The sequence below is a fragment of the Protopterus annectens genome, chromosome 2.part2 (genome assembly GCF_019279795.1).
Source record: "Protopterus annectens isolate FY-2018-M chromosome 2.part2, PAN1.0, whole genome shotgun sequence".
Classification (NCBI taxonomy): Eukaryota; Metazoa; Chordata; order Ceratodontiformes; family Protopteridae; genus Protopterus; species Protopterus annectens.
In genome coordinates this window covers 880575768-880598909 of record NC_056730.1, presented here as the reverse complement: position 1 = coordinate 880598909, position 23142 = coordinate 880575768, and the positions used below count along the sequence as shown (strand labels likewise).

Sequence of the window (23142 nt, the reverse complement as noted above, 5' to 3'; positions counted from 1 at the left end):
GAAAACTGCTTTCCTACTGGCAATTACTTCAGCAAGGAGGGTTTCAGAGCTACAGGCCTTAATGGCAGTGCAACCCTTCCTAATCTTCCACCAAGATAGAGTGTCCATGAGGACTAATCCTACATTTATGCCTAAGGTGGTATCCAGAGTGTCTTTAAACCAGGCAATCCACCTACCTACCTTCTTTCCCAACCCACAAAACAGAGGGAAAGAATACTGCATACCTTGGATGTACATAGACAGCTACGCTACTACTTGGACAGCAGAAAAATAGCAGAAAGACTGACCAACTTTTTGTAGCCTATGCAACAGGAAGGGAAGGAAAAGCTATTTCCAAACAGACAATCTCCAAATGGATAGGAAATTGCATACGATTCTGTTACTCTTTCCATGGAAAACCAATTCCACAGAACATAAGACCTCATTCTACAAGGGCAACAGCCACTACCACAGCCTTCTTACGAGGAGTGGCAACCAAAGACATTACTGAGGCGGCTACTTGGACCTCCGTGCATACATTTGCCAAGCATTATAACTTACCTCTATATTCCAGATCCCGAGCAGGGTTTGCCACTGCTGTACTGCAAGGGATCCTAAACACACCATAATCTAGTTTTATCCTCCTCCCTAGTTGGCTATGGTATTCTACCCAGTTGTTATGACTGCAGATGCATCCATGAAGGACATAGTACAGTTTTGTACCTACCATAAATGTAGATGTCCGAACTGGATAGCATCTGCAGTCAGGATTACCCTCCCTCCTTCCCCTCTGTGGTACTCCTAGGGTATTTTACCCTCCTAATAGCTAGCTGGTGGGGGGGAGTCTTTTATGGTGTATTTGTTTGTATATATGTACATGCATGCTTATTTTTGTGTTTACCTCTATCTTTTTGGAAACATTGGCATCTATCCAAATTTTAACCTCCAGGAGGGCTACTGGCATCTGGGGCAAGAAACACTGAGGAAAATGGCGTCGGCTGATGCCTTTATACCTGAGGACCAACAGAGATGACGTCGGGTGAAGTGCGACATCAGCCGAAGCCGGACCCGGACTTTGGAATCCGGCCGACTGAAGGGCTGCCTGACGACAGGACAACCCAGTTGTTATGACTGCAGATGCTATCCAGTTCGGACATCTACATTTATGGTAGGTACAAAACTGTACTTTTCTATTTTGATTAATCAGAAAATATCATTTTCACTTAGAGGCTGCTTTTGTAAGCATGTCTCACCAGATTTTAAGATTTTGTTACACGTAATCTCAGGATGTATTTTCTAATCTCAGACGTCTTCCAAATGAACACACTTACAGAGGCTAATAGAAACCTACATTTTTTATTTAGTTTGAGCTGGTAGCTCCCAGACCACTTGAGCATAACTGGTTTCTAAAATCCTTACAGTAGTTACTGATTAAACACATTTATGTGTATATTAGTTGCTACATACCCTAACAGTGTCACACTTTTGAAATTATTTAATATTCTGGGTGTTTCCTTTTCATGTTGATTAGTAAATTGTATAAGATGTTTTGAGATGTCAGCATGGAAGAAAGAACTGAAGACCCACTGTAGTTCAAGATTATTAGGAACTTTGTTGTAGGCTGGGTTAGCAGGCAAAATTACCTCCTTTTTGGTACATCCAGTATTTGAAAATACTTGCATGTGCTTTTTCAGTTTAAGTGGTGGGATGGTGAGAAAATGCTGTACTGGAAAGTAAGTAGGACTAGTTCCCATCTGGTTTACATTCTAGACTTGTGACCGTCCCTGATCCTTTTTTTTTTTAATCCTTTGTTGACGAGGTTAGTCCCCATTCAGCTAGTATCTTCTTTTCGGGGGAGATGAAAAGACGAGGGGTGGTATTTATGCGACTAGGGGAAATTTGGTCAGGGAATCAGAAAACTTTCCCTGTTCTTTTCAGTAGGTGCCATAGGATCTTTTACATCCAACTGAACTACCACTATCTCTGGCAGATGGGGCCTTGGTTTAATTTAATGTCTCATCTGAATGATGACACAATCAGGAGTACAGCAGTTCCCTTATACTGAACTGCAGCTTCAGCAATCCATCTACCTGGTATGGGAGTAGAACCCACAGCCTTCTGTACCAAAGGCAGATGTACAACCCATTATGCCACTGGCAATTTATTGGGAGAGAGCTGTAAAAAAAATAGTTTTTACTGAACTTGAAGGCTTTGACTTTAACTGATCAATGCATACTACACTTGTTAAACTATTCCTGTTAGATTCAGCAACACTGAAATTTATTGTCTGGCAATGGAGCAGCCTTCATTCTCCAACCATGGAGGAGTACCATAATGAACTTCTTGAGATCCAGTCCAATAAATAAATAAACTACACAGCACAGCTTCATAGGTAAATGGTGTGGTTCAAGCTTGTCTCTGCCCTTTGCTGATGTTTGTCCTTATGGAAGACCTCCATTTGACACCACATTTTAAGCTGGGAATACTGGTTAATAGTTTGGGTGAGTATCATGTCAGAGGCCTCTTTACCTTAACCATAGTCATAAGAAACTATCCCGACTCCCTTACATATTTCAGTGCAGTTCTTTCCATATCCTTTTCTACCTGCCATCTACCCCTGTACTTGGATAGATCTGCAAAGTTGTAACTCACCTTGTAGCTTGTTAGCTTATCACAGTTTTGGGGCTGCTGAAAGGACTGGATCGATACCCTATGAAACTGTTGGGATTCATTACTAGGCTGTACTCAAAGTATTTATATTTTGCTGAGCTGAGATTAGTTAGTTGATGATTTGTTATTCACTATTGGTTGAACTGTTGTTTTATTTACTGCCACTGTCATAAACAGTGGAACTATCATTTAATGTTTGTTAACATTATTATTTGTTATTTGATTTGTATTTGGGGCATATTTTTGTAATGTTATTATTCACATTTTATTTATTTGAATTTTAATGTAGTAGGACAACAGTAAGGTAAACAAATTAGTTATAGCACAAAATTAAGACTATGAGTTGTTAATAATGTGCATCCCATAGTCCAGGATTTAAGTCCCTCAGCCTCCATTTTCTACTGTATGTCTCTCAGAAATTCATTTCACTAAATAGTGCTCTGGGGCAATTTGAAAACTGGGCTAGGATTTTGAATGGTCACCTGAAGCCTATCTAATTAAGGTATGATCTGTTGCTGCCACATTACTGTATGATTATATACAAAAAAAATAAAATAAAATAAGTTCATACTTCCTGCTCAAGTGTTGCTTTTTTTAATTAGCTACTATTTTTAGAAATATGTCAGATGGCTGTGAGTGCAACTAATGCAGAACTTTCTTATACAGTGCATAATTAGTAGGGGTAAATCATCATCTGTTTTGATTCCAGTTAATATCAGGATGGGTATTTAATACATTTCCTTTTTGTATTCATAATATAGAACAGATTGATTACAAAAAGTATCAATAGGTTCTTCAGGTTTGATAAGCTGTCTTTGACATGTGTCAGTCCTAGAGCAGTTTCTGGTATCATTCTTTTTCTGACTGCAACACTGGACAAGAAAGCATCTGGGATCCATCAAGTGTCCACATGCATGTGCCTATACTACTTACAGTGAGTTTAAAATAGGGTACCATAAATATGGTGAGGACAGAAACTATATACAACCCGTGATGTCATTGTGTATAGTTTCTACCTCTTCTGCTTCTAAAATTTCACTACTGCCTTTTACTGCACATCCTTAAATGAAATGAAACAGCTTCTTATGGCTCATTTATCTTTAGTCTTTCTTTCTTTGGACACAAATAGAAAAAAATAAAATTAATTCTTCAGGATATTAATAGGCTGTGAATATACATCAATTGTGAAAACAGAGTTAGTCATGACTATAACAGAACTATGTACATTTCTGGTGTAGCTTGTATACAACTTACTGTTTCATGTCTTTTTTTCAGAAAAAAAGACTTTTTACTGTCTTATTAAAATAATTGTTTCATTTTACATTTGCGTCATATCCTTGTTGTTGTTGTTGTGTCTTTCTGCCTTTCCCGGTTAGGGGTCGCCATAGCGGAACTCCTGTCCGCTAATGACTGGCAGTAGATTTTTATGTGCCGACTTGCCAGCCCTGACGCACAACCTTCAACGAAGGTACGCCCATTCACACATGTCTCCAGACAGATGACGCTCTAGCTGAGAATCGAACGGGACAACGTCTTACTGTGAGGCCACAGCGCTACTGCAGCACCACCACCGCAGTATAATATATAAATGAAACATATTTTCTATATTATTTCAAAAATGAAGACCTTTTTATGTCCAACATTATGTTACTGTTATAGTAGCCTAGGCTAATTACATTATATTTTGCCAGTATATGATCACCAGTCAGTTTTCAAAGCTTCAGACATCTTCCCTGTGTCTTAACTGTCAGGCACTCGAGTAGAACCACACAAAAATGGAGTTTGGGTACCAAAACCTTTAGACTATCCTGCTGCTGAAGTGCCATTCAACTGTGGAACTGACAGTTGAAGGTAAGACAGATAAGTGCTGGAGAAAACCTTCCACAAATTATGTGGAAAACTGTTTTTATTGTATAAATAGTTACTTTATGCTAGAAAAAATAATTTTTTGTAAACTGTCATGACTTTCAGGGCAGTTCTACTTAGTATATGATTGTGTGAGAAAACTGTACTGCATCTTTTTTTTTGTACTGTTTTTCCTACATATTAATGTAGATTTAGCATGTTAGGGGTAGTGTATTGTGCCTTGGGACTGTTTTTTAAATGTTTCACCTCAAAACCATTATTTTTCTATCAGGTTTGCTGAGTTTCACTGTCTCCACTACCCGTCTTTCTGTTTTCTTTTTTGGCTGCAGCATGGGGCAGTTACCAGTCTCCTTGGTCCTTACATTTCCCACTTTCAAGAAGAAAAAATTTGCTAGGGAGTCTTAAGGTGTCAGGACAGCTCCTTCACTGTCTCATTCTCCAGAGTGCAACTCTGCTGTGACTGGACTTGGTTCCCCAAGCCACTTATCATTGTCTCTCAGTGCCTCTGGTGCAGCTCCTCAGGAAACCACTAAAGAGTGGGCTTTAGACATGTCCTGTCTTAGCAAGTGAATGAGTGAAAGTTTACCACACAGCCAAGCTAGGATGTCTGATCCCCAGGATAGTGCCTTTAACGTGAGTTGTTATTTTTCCATGTAATCTCCCAGAAAAAGAAATATATACCTCTCCTGTTTCTATTACTTTGGACAGGAAATGTTTGTAGTGATTTGCTAAGGAGTGAATTTCTACTTTAAATGTTTCAAATCATGTTTCTTCACTTACTCGAAATAAGGAAAGGAGGGGGAATATTTTTCTTCTGAGATTTCTCCACAAGCTGAATATTCTGATTCTGAAGAAAGTGTTACTTCAAATCTCCTTCTAGAAGCACTATCTTTTTCTGAAACTTTAGCTAAGTGGGAAAAGAAAGAAATCACAATTTCCCAACAAAAGTATTATGGTTTGTTGCAGCTGAATATTCCACACTTTGCAGGTGTCCCTCCAGTTTTATCAGGTGTAGAGGATGTTTTCTTAACAGCTTGTCACATGCCTGGCAGCCAGCCTCCTGCTTCTAAAAAGTCTCATAGGTTATACAAAGTACCTCAGACTCATAAATATGTGGTTTCTAATCCTAAAGCAGATTCTGCTATCATTTCCTTATCTAAAACGTCTACTGCTAAACAGATTGCTAATGCTCACCCCAACCCCTCTGACAAGGATGGGTGAACTTTTGATTTGGGAAGAAAGTTTATTTTTCGGCAACGTTAACCCTCAAAACGTTGAACTCTGCCAGGCTCACATGTTAACAGTTCTACTGGTTTCCTTTGAGAACATGAAAAAGTTTACTGTTTTTCAAAAGGCAGTTTAAGCAGTAATGTGCTATCAAACACAGTGTTAAAAAGCCACAGCAATGAGGTTCTAAAAACAAAGGGGAAAACTTCCCAGAGTGAAGAGTGAAGAACAGTTCAGAACACCATAATGACTACTTACTTCCTCAGGTCCCAACCCCCCCCCCCACTCCTCCATCAATTTTCCCTCAAGCTAGATCTCTGTCTTCCACAGTGGCATCAGAATATATCAGACAAATGGGTTCTGAAAATTATCCAAGAAGGTTATAGATATTAATAAGAGTGCCTCTCTTCTTTTCAGGAGATTCCTCTTCACTCTATAAACCAAACATCCCTGTTTCTTCCAGTTCTGAGGCAAATATTGTCTCTGTGCATCATAGAACTAGTGGCCTTAGATCAGATGGGCAAAGGTTTTTTATTCAAGGATTTTTCTGATGCCAAAGAAAGAAGGAAATTGGAGACCAGCCCTAGACCTCTCCTTTCTCAACATTTTTGTTAAAGTCTCAAAGTTCAAAATGTTATCCCTTCAGCCCATTATTTCTCATTCATTTACACTGTATACTGTTTCATGGCAGTGTTAGACTTAAAAGATGCTTGCCATCACATTCTTATTGGCAAAGATTTCAGACATTTCTTAAGATTTTTTGTATCTGGCTTTCATTATCAGTTTTCTGTCTTCCCCTTTTGTCTATCTGCTGCACCAAGGATATTTACAAAATGCTTGGCTCCAGTAATTGCTTACTGCAGATTTCAAGGCGTTCACATTTGCAGACTCTTTTTTGTAGATGTCAGGTTCTCTGACATTTGTCAAGAAACTTCTGCTTAGTTTGGTTTTCATTTGAATGGCTTTTGGATACTTCCATAGAAAGAGCTTTTCTTCCACTGGATGAAGTATAACTGTACCAAGAGATCTTCCTAAGCTTTTCCAATCAATCCCTTGTATCTTCTAAGGAATTTCTCAGGATTCTGGGTTTCATGGCATCCATGATTATCAATTTTCCCTTGGCTTGACTTTACATGAGGAACATTCTGTGGTATCACGGTCAGTCTGGACTAAGGATCAGCACTCCTTATCTTTTCAGATTCCAGTTCTTGGGTTTGTAAAGAAGGTAGGTACTCTGGTGAGTGAAACAACTCTGTCTCTCTTAGTCTGTGTTTCCCATTCTCCTTTCCACCTCTTCTTCAGTCTGTCACTACAAATGCTGCAGACTTTGCATGTGGGGTTGTATCAAAAATAGTGAAAGTGCAAGGTCTGTGGGGAAAAAAAACAGAACAGAAACACATCGTTGTCATAGAGATGATATCTGTAATAAATCCTTTAAAAGTTTTGAATAATCTCTGATAAACAATCAAGGGAGTACCCAATCTTGCCCCCTTTGCAAACTTGCTAAAATAGCCTGGGAGGTGCCAGATCAGCTCAGTTTGACTCTTTATGTTTCATACATTCCTTAAGAGCAAAACATTTTAGCAGATGAGCTAAGAAGGACCAGAACAGACTCTCATGAATGGAAACTGCACTCTAGGAACTTCTAGAAACGGATCCAACTGTGGGGAGCACCTCAAATAGATCTGCTTACTTACTTTCAAAAAAAGCAGTTAAAGAAATTCTGCTCCAGGATTCTTTACAAACAGGCTTGGAAGACAGATGCCTTCTCATTCCCATGGGTGGGAATGTTCTTCTATGCTTTTCTACCCCTTTCACTGGTATTCAGGGTTTTTCTAAAGATTCAGAGGCACTCTCCAAAGATTGTGGTGGTGACTCCCTTTTGGCCCAGGCAACAGTAGTTCTCCCTTCTTTTCTAACTGGTCAAGGACAATTAACATAAACTTCCTCACAGACTGGATTTACTTACACAAGACTGGGGTTGTTTGATACATCCCAGCCTGAAAACTCTTCAGTTGACTGCCTCTGTAATAGAATTGTGATACCTTTTAGGTTCCTTTTTTCTGAGGATGTGCATCAGGTATTCCTATAGGCTAGAAAACCTGCTACCAGGAAATCATGTATGTGTAAGTGGGAAAGATTTTCTAGTTGGTGTCAGTCTGAGAACTAGGACCCTTTTAAGACCCAGTTGCCTGTGGTTTTTGATTGTTTGTGTAAGTTACTGTCCTCTGGCCTTTCTTACTCTTCTATCAAGATTCATTAGATGGCAGAGAGGGATGTGGCTAAGATGCCAAGCAGCTAGCAGTGCCAGAATCTCATTCATTTGGGATTGAAAGTGCACACAGATCTCTATCAAAAAACTAATTGGTGAATAGCTCATCCACTCCCATATCCATAATAGTCAGATTCCTCTCTACCCAGGACAATGACTTGGTGTTAAGAACAGCTTGGTCAAATCCTCCTGTTAAAATAAATGGGAAGATCATTTGTTTTGACAATGATTACACTTCTTCAGTGATCTACAGAAGAAAATAATGTGTCCCCTTAATAAAATCTCTTAAAAAATCAAAGCACAAATTTTACTTCCTGCCAGAATTAAAATGTTTCTGTCTGAAGGGGACAAAATATTTAACTCTCTCAATGAAGCTCTAGACTTTGTACAAAAGAAGAATTTATTAACTGGTTTAAAAGACATGGATTGGTCTGTACCAAGTTTAAAAAAGACATGCAACAAGGAATGTTTGGTCTATTAAGGAGGGAATAAATAAAAAGCTCAAAAAGAAGTAAAGAAAATATAACTAAATTGTAGTATTATATGCAGTATTTTAAATGCTGTGTTCTTCAACATGTTTAGAGGGAAACATAAAATAAGGTGATTTCATTTCTTGTTTTTTTCCCTCTTTCTTTTTTTTTATATAATTATTAGTATAGTTCATATATTAGATAGCTTATTTGTAACTGTAATTGCTAAGCATGTACAGTTTAAACAAATATCATTTAATTTAAACTTGTCTTAAAGGGGAGAAAAAGACGTTTTGCTGAATCTATGTGTTTGTGTGATTCATAGGATCATAGGAGGTTACTAGGCTATTGGCCCTGAGGCTCTTATAAGCCTAGCCAAGAGTTTAGCCCATGTTTAGACAAGTCAGCACCCAGAGCCCCTGTCCAGCAGGGACACAGGTGGAATCCCAGGAGTGTATTTTCTGTTTCCCATCCGTTTTTCCAGGTTGTGCTTAAAAAGGGATAATGAGGTATTCTACTTGATGTGGAGAGGGAGTCTATTCCACAGATGGGGAGACTCTGGGACAAAAATCTGTCCTGCCAACAAGTCCAATTGATATCACAGACCAGGTTGAGGTTGCGCGTAAGGGTTGCTTGAGTGGAGCTTGACTTGCGGATATACAGCAGTCCCATCAAGGCGGGGTCTGAGATTGCTTTGTATGCCAGACAGAGGTCACCTCTGAGGAGTCTGTATGAAACTGAATAGAGGGACATGGCTTTTAACCTTTCTGTATAGGGTAGGTGTTTGAAGCCTTGGATTCTCCTGGTGAGGAACTTCTGTGGTCTGTCCAGCTACTGCATGTGCTTTGCGAGGTACATGCCGAAGGGGGTGTTGTACTCAGTAATTGGCCTTATAAGGGAAGAATACAGGGATCTTATGACCTCTTTGTCCTTGGATGAGATACCTTTACTTATGAGGTGGGCCATGTAGATAGCTGTCCGTACAATGGAAGCAACATGGTGGTCAAAAGTCAGGTCGCTATCAACCTAGGTGCCCAGATCCCTCACTACTGATTGTGTACGTAGGACGTTATTATTGTGATAATATGTGGGGACATCACTCACCCCAAAGGGAATGATGATGCATTTTTTGGCATTCAGCTTGAGGCTATGTTTCTGGAACCAGTGATTTGTTTGGATGAGACTCTTTTGGAGGACATCCACATCACTTGGAAAATTGATGACAGTGCCCAGCTTGCAGCCATCTGCAAACTTGATCAGCCATAGCCCACTGGTTTTGGCCTGCACCTCAGAGAAGTTTATCCAGAATAACAGAGGCCCCAAGACCGATCCCTGGGGTACGCTGCTCATTACAGGTCTACTGCTTGAGGTAGCTTCCCCTATTTTGATTAGGTGGGTTCTATCAGCGAGCCAATTTTCTATCCATCTGGTAACATATGGACTTATGACTAGTTGAGAGAGTTTATCAATTATGCCAGAGTGGGGAATAATGTTGAAGGCTTTGGCCAGGTCAAGGTAGGCGGTGTGCACTGTCTTCCCCTCGTCCATGGCTTTGGTGACTGTCTCAAAGAATTTGGCCAGATTTAACAGACATGACCACCCCTTGACAAAGCCAAACTGTGTGGGGTAGAGTGTTTGGAGGTTGCCAATGTCCCTGTTAATGAGGTCCATGATAATCTGTTCCATGGCCTTTCAGGTCAAGCTAGTTAGGCTGATGGGTCTATAATTTCCTGGATCAGCATACCCTCCACCTTTGTGTAAAAGGATGACAGCAGTTAAATGTGACTGAAATGTTCACTTTCTAAACTGGGTAATAGTTCTTTTGAAATGGTCTTAAGCCTTTTTTCAAAATCAAACACTAGTTTGAATGCCTTCCTGCTCAATTGTACTGTGGAGTTTTGCTTCAGAATGTATTAATGAATGTCACAAGCTCCTTTTCTACCTTCTAAAGCTTCGCAGAGAAGCTTTGCCGAAAACCGAAGATAGAGAAAGTTAGGCATGACCTTCAAACCTACGCACGCTTAGAATGCTACAACAGTAACTGGAAAAGGTCTAAGCATACTCAGTTAAGTGTTTTTCTGATGATATACTTTGGATTCAAACTACATCACCTCTCACTCGTGCTATAGTCAGGTCAGCTATTTTACTTCTAATGTAATGCATTTGATCTGTCTTCTCAAATCGCAAACTGCATAAACAAATATGCCATTAGAGGACTTTAATAGAAAGAATGAGTATGGCTGCAAGTAAAGTCCTATTGTGTTTTTTTCTCTTACTCTGCCATGCTTAATCTACTGTAGTTATCATAATGATGTTGGAGAAGAAAGAAATAAAGTAAAGTATATATTCTTCCAATGCAGCCTTAAACAACCTTGAGTCCCTTTTTTTTATTTTCTCTGCCATCAATGCCTATTATAATACATAGCCTATTATACAATATAGTATGGCAGCAAGCAATTATACTTTTTTAGTTTTTTGGTTATGGTTAATGAATTTTCTTTACTGGAGTTTAGGATTTAATTGCTTATAATTTCCTTGCTGGACAGTTGAGAATGCATTTAAATGTATAGTAATATTACAGAAGTACATAGCTCTCACATAGGAGAGCAAATGAATATAGCTAGGTGCTCTTTCAAAAGTTAAAGATAGTAATAATAAGAACATCTTTTACAACAATTCAGTCAAATATATTGGCATTTGTAAGGTCTGTACATGAAGGGCAACTGCATTAAGTTGATTTGTATGGAAAATTTTCTTCCCATGAGCAAGGTAAACAAAATTTTAAATGGAAAAGAATCCATGATTGCAGAAACCATTAGAACTGTCTGTTGGCCAGTGTTTTGTGCTTGACTGTAACAATTTTTGTTTACATAAATGTGTAAGTTTCATTACTATTGCAATGAATTTTCTTGTGATTTGGGAGAAAGAAATATGTGCTATTCATGGTATTAGTTAATAAAGGCTTTATACATGACTGTAGTATGTGCTTTTGAGAAACAATTTTAGATTAATACATTTGGGTGGAACTGATTAAAATAGCAAGGTATGCTATAGGAGTAATTCAAAACAGCAGTGTTGCTAAAAAAAAGGAAAAAAGAAGGAAGAATAAGAAAAGGGTATTAAATGACTTACTAATAAGAACCAATATGTTGTCAAAATGATGGAACAAAAATGACTCGAGGTTAGTGACAGAGACCATTCTCACATCAGACTTATGATATTTAGCTCAAAAAAGTGGGATGAGGGGAAAATAAAGGGAAAAACAATATAAAATGTATCTTAGTAAAATAAAATTAACAAAATAAATACAAAGTTCAAATACAGTTACAAAGTTATTGTAGTGGCATTGCTGACAGAGTATATACATAGAAAATGTAATAAACCAGAATTCCTATAACCTGCACTAGTGCCCATATGTCATTGAAATATATGTTTAACCCAATTGAAAACCGAAAATGTCTATTTTATGTTTTATATTTTCTACTTATTTAAAAATGGTTAGGCAGCCATACATGCACACAATAGGGAACCTTTGGTACATCAATATTGCTTTATGAACTGTATACAAGCATCTTCTAGACTGATGCTGTTTATATAAAATTGGGGAGAATTCATTTAACAGTTTGTGTTTCTTTTCCTTGTTTTTTTTTTTTTTTGCTAGATGTCACAATTATAAACTTGTGTCATATGTGTTTAATAATCATGCTGATTGTATGCTGACAATTTTACAATGTACGTTGCTTTGTGTTTGATTACAGCATGGTTAAAGTGCTTCTAGTTAAAAGTATTTGCTTCGACAGTATATGTATATATACAAGGTATAGACAGGTAGATATATACAGATGTAAACTTGTAAAAACATAACCAGGATAATAAAGTGAAGTATGCCAAACGCCAGATAAATGCAGAGACAATCTCCATACACAAATCCAGTTTATTTGAGCACTTTTTTCTCAGGTCATTAATGAAACTTCATCAGAATAACAACTCGTATAAACTCACAAATGTACACTATATATAAATGTAATCAAACTATAAACAGCAATAAGATGAACGTTCCCTCCGGTGTAAATACCTCTTGGCTCACGATAATATAAGCAGTAAAAATCCCAAGTAAAAAAGCTGAGAGGTGACCAAGGCGTCTGGATAATTCCACCATAAACTGTCCACCAAGTAAATAACACGAGATTGTAGAAATAAAATAAGATCTATATTTATTTCGTGTACAAATGGTAAGGGCTTTCACTATAGCTTCCTCAGACCGTTAACATATCTACTCTTTAGCTCTACACTTTATTCACATCTGTATTATTATTAATAGTTAAGTCTGAAAGTGAATAAGTTGATATTAATAAACTGTTATAGAAGTCAGTTGCTCACGTCACAGTATTTCTGCATTGTGGTTTTATTCTTTATAGCAGTAGCAAATGGAGAATTTATGGGTTGTGAAATGTGGGTAGAGGTTGGTTTGAATGAGAATTTCATCAAACCAGGAGTATATTGTTCCATGATTGAAAATGTAAATAGTAGTATTTTATTCAAATTGTTAATAGCTAATTTTATAATTCTGTCCATAACAAAATGTGTTTAAATCAATTACAATCTATTATATACAAAATCATATTATAGATGTTTTAAATCTGTTTTTCAGATGTTGATGTATAAGTGTCTTTCATTAAATGTAAATGGCCTTAATAATAATATAAAAAGAACTGGTTTATTCAAATTTATTAAAACAAATAAAGCACATATAGTTTTCTTACAAGAGATGCACTTCTTAAAACAAATTTGGATAAAATGTTATTTAAAGACTATTCAATCCTGGTAGGCTCATGCTATAGTTCTAAAAGGAGAGGCAGTGTTATATTGTGGAAAAAGTCCTACACTATGCCTAATATTTTAGAGCCTTATTCTGACAAAAACAGTATATTGAGTATAGCTATTTTGGAAATTATTAAGAAATACTATATGTTACTAAATGTATATTGGTTACCTGGAGTTGGAGCTAAAATAATTGAAAAATACTTTGATACTATAACCTTACATGCAAACAGTGAAATTATCTTGGCTGGGGATTTTAATTGTATACTATCAGACAGAGATAATTCTAAGAATGAAAGACCTAGGATAATGGCCTTGTCTAAAAATGTGAACCATTTCATAAACATAATGAACTTAAGAGATATATATGATTTAAAATTGACAAATTCCCTTAGGTATAACTCATTATTCATTCAGATTTGGTACCCAAACAAATATAGATAAGGTTTTTACTTCCAATAATCTATATTCTAAGATAGATGAAGTTTTAATAACTTTGTGTCCATTATCTGATCATAATGTGATAGCTTTTAATTTTAATATAAAAACTGATGATCTGATTTTTTGGCAGAGAATTGTGACCTATATTATAAATATTAAATGATTTCATGAATGGATTTTAAAAGAGTTAAATTTGTTTTTTGGAGTTTAATAATAATAGGGAAGTTTCAGAAGTTATATTATGGCGTGTGTCACAAAAGGAACTACTGCCAGCCCAGCTGTCCAGAATTTTGTAAATAATTATATGCCATCTGGGGATATTAATATGATTTATATAGAAGTGTAACAGAAGGAGATACTGCCAGCACAGCTGTCTGGAATTTTGTAAATTATCACATCTCTTTTGTAAATATCAACATGATTCATATGCTTGTCTTACAAATGTATTAAAACTGTATGTTATGTGTATATTAAACTGTTGGTACAGAAGTATGTGTTGATCAGGGTTTGTACAGTACTGAACTTAAAAGATGTATCCACAGTGCACCCTACTGGAACATAGAAGATTACCTTACAAAAATTAAGAATAGTTGAAATTGCCGTACTTTATTGCTGTTCCATGAACAAAAGAGATGCTATTTTTCAGTTTCAATCAACAGGAGACAGGGTGTCTATACTAGGGGACTCTCTCTGTTGCCTTGAAAGAGAGATAATTATTAGGCTTGAGATGTAGAAGTGTTGTATTGTTTTAGGACTTCCAGGATCTGCAAACATCTTAGGAAAAGCCTTTATCTATGTTTATTTCACAGTAAATGCTAAATGCTACCTCAATGGTTGTTTTTGAGCCTGGGAACTGAAGTCAGATGACAAGTAGTCATGCCATGCTGCAAGTATCCCAGCAGGAATATTTGAAATAGTAATTTAAGAAGTCTCTGAGAGGGAGACTAGGGTATTTTGTATTTGACCTAGAAACATCCACTCTCACCACATCTGCACTGTCTTGGTGCAAGTAAGTTAACTAGGGTGCAGTAATTTATTTTAGATATAGTTAGAAATATAGTAAAGGTTAGTTTGGATTCTTTTGTATTTATTTGAGACTATCCTGCAATGTTGTTTTAAATATTCCCTGAGATTTTGAACTCTGACGTTACTGTGATGATTTATTGAGTATTTTCTTGTTCTTTTATTATTTATTATTAAATATATTTAAACCTAACTTTGTGGCTGATATTTGGTGAGACATATTTAAGCTCTTAGAGTACTTGCATATGTGTTTAGTGAAACTGTACAGGCCACTCCTAATAGCCCAGCCCTTGGTCAAACTACCATTTGGATTAATGGCAATGTTACACAGTAAGATTGGACACCCTTTGTTAAGGGCCTTAAAGTAGCTGATAAAGAATTGTCTGGTGGCAGTGATAACTACTTTATAGTATAGGCAAAAGGGAGCATAGCTAGTAAACCTGTGCTAGCCTTTCCCAGGTGTGTGCATGTATTTATATAGAAATTAAATCTCAAATTGTGTGTGTGTGTGTGTGTGTGTGTGTCAGCTACTTGGGCAGGGACACAAAGCACGTGTTGGACAGAGAGGGTACTGGAGGTCTTGTTTTGGCCACTGAGCTGTGATATCAACCCTGTAGCTTTGCCAGTGGGGAGTCTTACTGAGGATCTGAAGAAAGAGGGAGAAACCAGCCCCAGACTGTCTGTAATCTCTGTGTCCTCTTAAGGGGAAATTGCACTTTACTGTGTGTGTACTTGTCATCCTTCCAGTGTGTGCTTTCCCCATTGTTGCCAGTGGTGAGGATTGAGGCTCCTTGATTACTAGGCCAGTGCATTGGTGTCACAGCATGTATTAAAAGCATACTTTTATGGTAGACTTAAGAGTTGGTATCTTTCAAAAAGAAAGGAGTGGGATGGGGAATTGATTGATTTACAAGCTAAAAGTGATAAATTAAATCTAAATGTAAAACCTTATGATAAGATTACAAATTCTGAATTGCCAGCATTAAATCAGAAATATTTAGAAATTTTAAATCATAAAATCTCAATAAATTTAGGAAATATTTAGTTACAATCATATTCCATTAATCCTAAAAACTTGGCTATTAGATCTATAAAACTGAACAGTATGAATCATATTAATGAAATTAATTATACAGTAAATAACACCCTTATAAAGTAACTGATTTAAAGGATGTACTTGAAGTCTTTTGATAACATTATAAATCAATTAATGATAGTAAACACATTTTGAAAAATGATAAATTAACAGATAATTTTTTAAAACATAACATCAAAAATAGATTAACAAAAGAACAATCTATGATTTTGGATAAATCACACTCCTTTAAAAAACAAATCAAAAACTTAAAAAATAAGGCCCTGGGACTAGATGGGATGATTCCAGAACTATATGGAGTAATTCCAGATTATACCTTAAATGTTTTATTAAAAGCATTCGAAGAGATAAAAAGGTGAAATGAACATACCTGCCTCCTGGAAATTTTCTTTGATTTTACATATTTTGAAACAAGAAAAAGATTGCAAAATATGCTCTTCTTACCATCCCATCTCTCTTTTAAACGTTGATTACAAAATATTTATGTCCATATTAGCTAAAAGACTAAATAATATGTTGCCAAATTTAATTGAAAATGATCAAACAGGATTTAAACTAAATAGGGAGGTACAAGATAACATTATTAGACCATTAACTCTGATTGATATTGCAAATAAAAATAAAAAAGAGCTTTCAGTCATAAGCTCAGACATAGATAAAGCTTTTGATTCTATCAACTAGTCATACTTTTACAAAATACTTAAAGGATATGACTTTTCTTTGGACTTTATTTAGTTAATAATGAAATTATATAACAATATTTTTTCTTACATTAAAATTGGTTCCTGTTTATCTTCATCATTTCAAATATTAAAGGGAACAAAACAAGGCTGGCTCTTATCCCTTTTTATTATTTGCATTGTCAATTGAACCATTTGCTACTTTTATATGAAATGACGCAAATATAAAAGGCTTTTTGTTAAATTATTTTTATTGTTAAAAAAATACAACTATTTGCAGATGACATACTGTTAACAAGTGGGGACACGGAATCTTCACTTCAGTATATTACTGAGTCAGTTAAACTCTTTGAAAGGGTCTCTGGCCTAAGTTTTAATCAAGAAAAAAACAGAAATGTTATTAATAAAAAAAAAAACTTTCTTAAAGGATTATAGTAAGTTTAGGTGGGAGAATAAGCATCTTCAGTATTTAGGCATTATTGTAAAACCTACATGGAAGGATACTGTAAGTTCAAAGTACTTATCTTTAATAAATACAATATAAAAACTAGCTGATAACTGAAATAAAATGTTCTTTACTATGGAGGATAGGCTTTCCTTCATAAAAGTGATTATTTTACCAAAATGTTATTCTGTATACAATCCTTGATCTTGGTTCCACCTAAGAAAGTCTTTAAGCAGTTAAATTCAATTTTAGTTAGGTTCCTTTGGTATCCTCAAAAACCTAGAATAGCTGGGGGATAATGGAATTGGATTTCCTAATATTGAATTGCATGTAAAATCAACTATTATTAATGCAGTCAGTCACTGGATAAATGCCTCTTATACTTCAGACGGGAAAAGCATACATGAAAAAATTATAATATCAAATAATGATTATGAGACATGTAAGTTCTTCTCTGGGAATGATTAAAATATATTGGGCAGTAAGAGATTGTTGTATGACTATCAGAAATGTTCCCTCATTTACTCCCAGTATTAACTATATTTTAACTATATTTAGGAAAGTGATGGATAGTAATTATTTGGTTAAATAGTTATTACTCCTATACAACTGATTGTTTGGAGTCTTTTAATTTGAGTACCATGTTAAACCTTAAAGAAAATAATTTCAAATTTTGGCAGAAATATTTAGACTTTAACAAAATATATAAAGCTAATTATATTTTAGGCAGATATAATGTTAATAAATATAATTAACTATAGAAATATTGACAGGCATTATTAATAATAAAATAAAAATGGTGCTAAATATAAATACAAAGCCCTTGCCAAAGATTGTAGATTTTTTCTGCATTAATACAATTAAGACAAAAAACGAATCTTATCTGTCAATAATATATAACATTTTAAGGGATGATTTCTTACCTTTTGAGACCTTTCAATTCACCCTTTTGGGATTATTCAATGAAAATTAATAAATAAATATTTTCAACAGATAATAAAAAATTATATCCGAAATCTTCTAACACTGCCTCTTTGCCGTATTAAAAAAAATTTACATGGAAGTGTCTACATAGAAGTTTTTTTAACACCTCATTGATATATAAAAAAGATGAAATAAAATGTTGGAGATATGATGAGACTCGGCCAATTTGGATACACATGATTATTGAATGTAGAGTGGTATTGCAATTTTGGAAAGATTTCAGAAATGTTGTCAAGGCTTTGTGGTCTGATAATTGTAATATTACTGATTCTTTAATCTTATTCAGTGTTCCGAGTCCAGATGTGACTCCAAAAACACAAGTGCCTCTCCTTTGGTCAATTCTGGCCATTGCTAGAAAAGTGACTAGAATGAATTGGAAAAATGAAAGGACTCTTTAATTTAGTGACTTTGTATGTTTAGTTAAAATATGTATAATAAAGAATCACAAACTATTCATAATAGAACAGCAAATACAACACACAAATGTATATCTTGGCAAAAACTACAAGACTTAGAAAAATATTAATAATTTTGTATAATTCATATAGAATGTTGTTATGGATGACTATATATAGTTTTATCCTAGTTTTCTTGTTATGCTTAAAGTGGTGGTGCACATCTGTCAATCTAGAAAACAGATGGCCCCTTCTTTGGATTTTAATTTTGTGCTTGAAAAGTTAACTCTTCTTCCATTTGAACCAGATCATCAGGCTGGTTTGAGATTCTTAATATGGAAGACAGAATAACTAATTGCTCTGACTTATGCCAGAATAGTAACTGAGTTACAAGCTGTTATGGTGTGTCAGTCCTTCCTCAGTCCCACAAGGACTGTTTCTTTGAGAACAAATGTTATGTCTAAAGTGGTTTTAGAGCTTACCTTGAGCCAGCCTATTAGTCTCCCTATCTTATTTCCAGAACCTAAATAACAGGGGAGAAAGAATTCTCCATAGTCTGGATGTCCACAGTCAGCTCAGATACTTCTTGTACAAAACTTGATCCTTCAGCCAATGAGATGTTTGTCTCCTGTGAAGTTAAGGAAAAGGACAAGCAGTGTCAAAGCAGACAATTTAAGATGGCTGTTTCATGCTGTTTCATTTTGCTATTCTCACCATAACATGCCACTTCCAGGTAGGGTTAGGATCCACTCTACCAGGTATTGGCTGCTTCTGTGGCTTTCTTGAAATGGGTGGACTCCAGAAGTATTCTAGAGGCAATAACTTGGTCCTCTGTGCATACTTTTTCAAACAGATTTCTTGTCCTGGTTCAGAAATGGGATTCTGGATTCTTAATCTACTTTCCTTATTATGTCTTACTAAGCTATGGTAATCTACCTAGTAGCTTAAACTACTGCAACAGTGATCTAATATTAACAATAGTACACTAGTGTAAGTAAACTTATCATAACAGTTTATCACTATTGCAGTAGCCCTACTCTCCCTCCATCCCCTTTTTTTGATTTTTTTGTGTGTTGCCAGAGTGTGAATGTATATATCCTTGTGTATATCATTTTCTTGGATTTTATTTTTATTTTCCTAATATTTTTCCTTTCGAGGATATTGCTTTCCTTCTTAGGGCAAGAAAGCTCTGAGGTTTTTGCTGCTGTTACTGCCTTGTATATGGTGCTCTACTCAATCTGGCAGATAAGGTGTTTGGAAGGTGCCTTTAAGCTTTGAAAAGCTAGTCAGTTGGTCATGTCCTTGGTAGGATATAAACCTAATAGCTTAGGCTACTGTATCAGTGATCTATTAGAGCATCTACTTTTACAGTACATTTACTTTCACAACTGCACTTTATCCTCAGCTTGTAGGTAAGTTTGATTCATTTGTTGTGCTTGTCCTTAGAGAGTGTTTTGTGTGGTATGTAACAGTCATGAGTTTCAGTAGGTTGAGACTTGACACTTCCATGTTCAAACTTCTCTAGTGAACCCCAGACTTTCCGTTCTTACTTCCACTTCTTCTTTCCCTCATAATTCCTTCCTTCATAGTCTTTACATATTTCCTACAGTCTGCATTCTATGTAAGTCAACACAGACAGTTTGTTTTGGTGGTTTAATTTATTTTGGGATTCCTTTTTTTAGGAAAGAGCTTGTGGATCCATCTGGTTTGTCTGATGAACAACTGAAAGAGATTCCATACACCAAAGTTGAGTGAGTTTATTTTGTTTTTATATGCATACTATAGCAATGTGTTCCCCTCTTAAGTTTTTGTTCTGCTTTCTCAATTTTGATTTTTAATTAATGTATTCATTTATTTTATTTTATTATTATTTTTGTGCAACTGCTGTTATACTGTTAAAATTTCAAATTTTCATAGAGTGGTGTGGGATTTTTTTTCAGGGAACCCATAATAATTTTTGAAACTCATAGAGAAATTTGCGTCTTGCCATAAAGCTATTATTGTAAATATATTTTGGTGTTTAGCATGTGACAGAGTTTTGTATAGTTTGCAGAGGTTAAACTGTTAACAGCTTACCAACTCTTATTTTTTACAGTTACAGTAGAAGTTTAGTAAAGTATGTATTCTAGCACTTCTGGTTTCTTTCTTGTAAAGGACTCAGGGTGATCCTGTCCGCATTAGGCATTCTCATTCGCCTCGAAGCTTTCGTCAGTATAGACGCTCACAGTGTTCCGATGGAGAAAGATCAGCCCTGTCTGAAGTGAAGTAAGTGAAAAAAGTAGATCTAAAAAGAAATGTTATCTTAAAAGAGTGGTAAGGTATGGACTGCTTCTGACATTGTAACCAATAGAAAGCTATTATGAAGAGTATTTTCAAGCCTTGTAGGTAAAGGTGCATTGTGTTTAGTCAGTTATACAGTTAATGTCATCCTGGTCTCATTACTGTCTTGTAGAGATTCAATGTGAATTATTCTAATGAAGATAAAATAAACAATATAAATGTTTAGCCTAATTATCCATCATATGCTTTCAGATTCATAATTGTATGTTGTAATATATTGTTGAACACTATTTGCAAAAGTAATACAGAGGTGCAGAGGTTAGCATTGCTGCTTCACTGTGTTGGATTCTTCATTCAGTTCTCCGATGGAGCTCCTTCCTTGCAAAATCTGTATGTCCTCCATCAGTTCACAGGGGTTTCTGCCTGGTGTTTTAGTTTCCTCCCACATATCAAAGACATGCTGTAGGTAAATTAGTGATAATTTTAATTGCTAATAGGTGTGTATACCGTGTGTGTGTGTGTGTGTGTGTGTGTGTGTGTGTGTGTGTGTGTGTGTGTGTGTGTGTGTGTGTGTGTGTGTCGTCTGTATGTCTGCACATGAACAAACAAGCAGCTGTCTCTTGTGAGATACTGGCATCCTCTCTGAATAAATGTCTCTCTGTCTTGAGCCCACAATGTGCCTTGATAGGTTCTGGCTTCTCTGTAGTCCTGAACTGGAAAGTAATAGATTTACACAGACTTACTAGAAATTTATTTTCCTATGTTCTGTTTGATTAAGTGTTGTTGGCTGAATGTGCTGCTTGTTTGTAATGTCATTGCTGTTACTTAGTATATTGTAGAATTGTATACAAATGGTGCTTTTTAGATCAATAGGTAATGGAGAAACAGGAAGCACTCTTGTCATGCTCTGATAGTCATCACTCTTTCAGTGAACTGGAGTGACCTTTGACTGAAAATATGTAAGTAACTGGGTACATGGGTACAGTGCCCCCTGCAGAAATACTTGCTTTGACTTTATATATTTTCACAATTTTCATTATTACTGAGCATACAAGTTTAGAATTTATATGTACTTCAGATAATTGAGTTCCATGTGGACATCTATGAGCTAACATGTTTAGAGCTTGCACATTTTGAGATAACATAGTAGACCTGTAATGCAGCCATTGGAGAATAAATGGATGAATGAATACATGAATATTGCTCTTGTTTTTTTATGATACCTCCCGAAAGTGCAAAATCCCTGAATAATGATGGCTTATATTGAGGAGTTAGTTCAGATAGAAGAATCCTCTTTGGTTTATATAAGAGCAAAGAAAAGTATGGGATGCTGTCCAGCGGCTTTTTGGCATAGTTAACAAGAGTGGGGTAGTATCTGGGTGAGGTCTTCCTTTACTTCCAAGACATGAAACTGGCATCATGCTATCGTGTTGTAAAGCTTGAAGTGACTATTATGCTGGTGTTTATGAAAGCCTGAATAAAATACTTTCAGAGGGTGCCCCCTATGCCTACATCATTCTAAGCAGTGTGCAAAATCTATTATTTTTTTTACTTTATTTTTACTCTGTGCAGATTATAGCTTAGAATATATGTTATAGTGATGCTCAATTTTCTTTTTAATTCTAGTGCCAGAAGTGAATTAGTTCCACCCCTACCTGTGACACGTGTCTGTGACCCTCAGGGATCCAGCAGTCCTGCTTTGTGCCAGGTTGGCTTAATTTTGTTTGCATTTTTCATTAATCTTTTATACGTTTAGTATTACAGTGCATTTTTTCAACTGTCGTCTAAAAGACCACATGAAAATGATTCATTAAAGACAAGAGTCTGTAGTGTTTCCATTCATTTCACCTCCACAGATTTGATTGTTTTGGGAATCATAAAAAAATAAATAATCAGTGACTGATTTATTTGTGCATTTCTTTATTTAACTGTTTTTGCATTGTAAGTGTTTTACTAAAAATGTAGCCTATATTGAAAAATCTGCAGGAACTTTTAACAGAAAAAAGTGCAGTGAAGCAGGACAAGATAAATCATAACTTTTGTGCCATTTCAATACTCTGTATCATTCAGTGAATACATGAGACTCTTAAGAATCTCTCTTGTTGAGGTCATACATGAGGGGAACAAGGAATGCAAGTGACTGGAGAGGAAGAGAACTTCCTCCTGATGGAGGAAGGGTGTCATTGCCGGAGTATTAATTCTGCAACCTAGGACAATCATGTCTTGAGAGGGAATCACGGAAGACTTTCTTAGGTTGAGAGTGAATCACAATCTTTTCAGAAGAGAGAGAGTGAATCTGAGATGAAACATTAGGTCTTCCTTTCGAAGAAGAGATCATCTGGGTAGGGAATACTTTGTATCCCCTGGGTTCTGCAGAAGAAAAGGAAGGCAACTCAGGAACCTTACCAAAAAACACATTGACATTGACAAAAGGCAATACTATCATAAACCACTAAACAGCCCTCACTCTAATCCCAGACAATTTTGGAACAA

The 23142-nt window shown here is 35.9% G+C and overlaps 1 protein-coding gene across 1 annotated transcript in view; it reads left to right on the top strand.

Moving 5' to 3' along the window:
* Nucleotides 1-23142, top strand: part of EPB41L4A (erythrocyte membrane protein band 4.1 like 4A) — a 2214504-nt gene that overhangs the window by 2090192 nt on the left and 101170 nt on the right. Inside the window, exons 19-21 of the mRNA XM_044064468.1 lie at nt 20052-20120; nt 20524-20634; nt 22276-22357. Coding sequence (XP_043920403.1) covers nt 20052-20120; nt 20524-20634; nt 22276-22357 — 262 coding nt within the window. The remainder of the gene's footprint in view (nt 1-20051; nt 20121-20523; nt 20635-22275; nt 22358-23142) is intronic.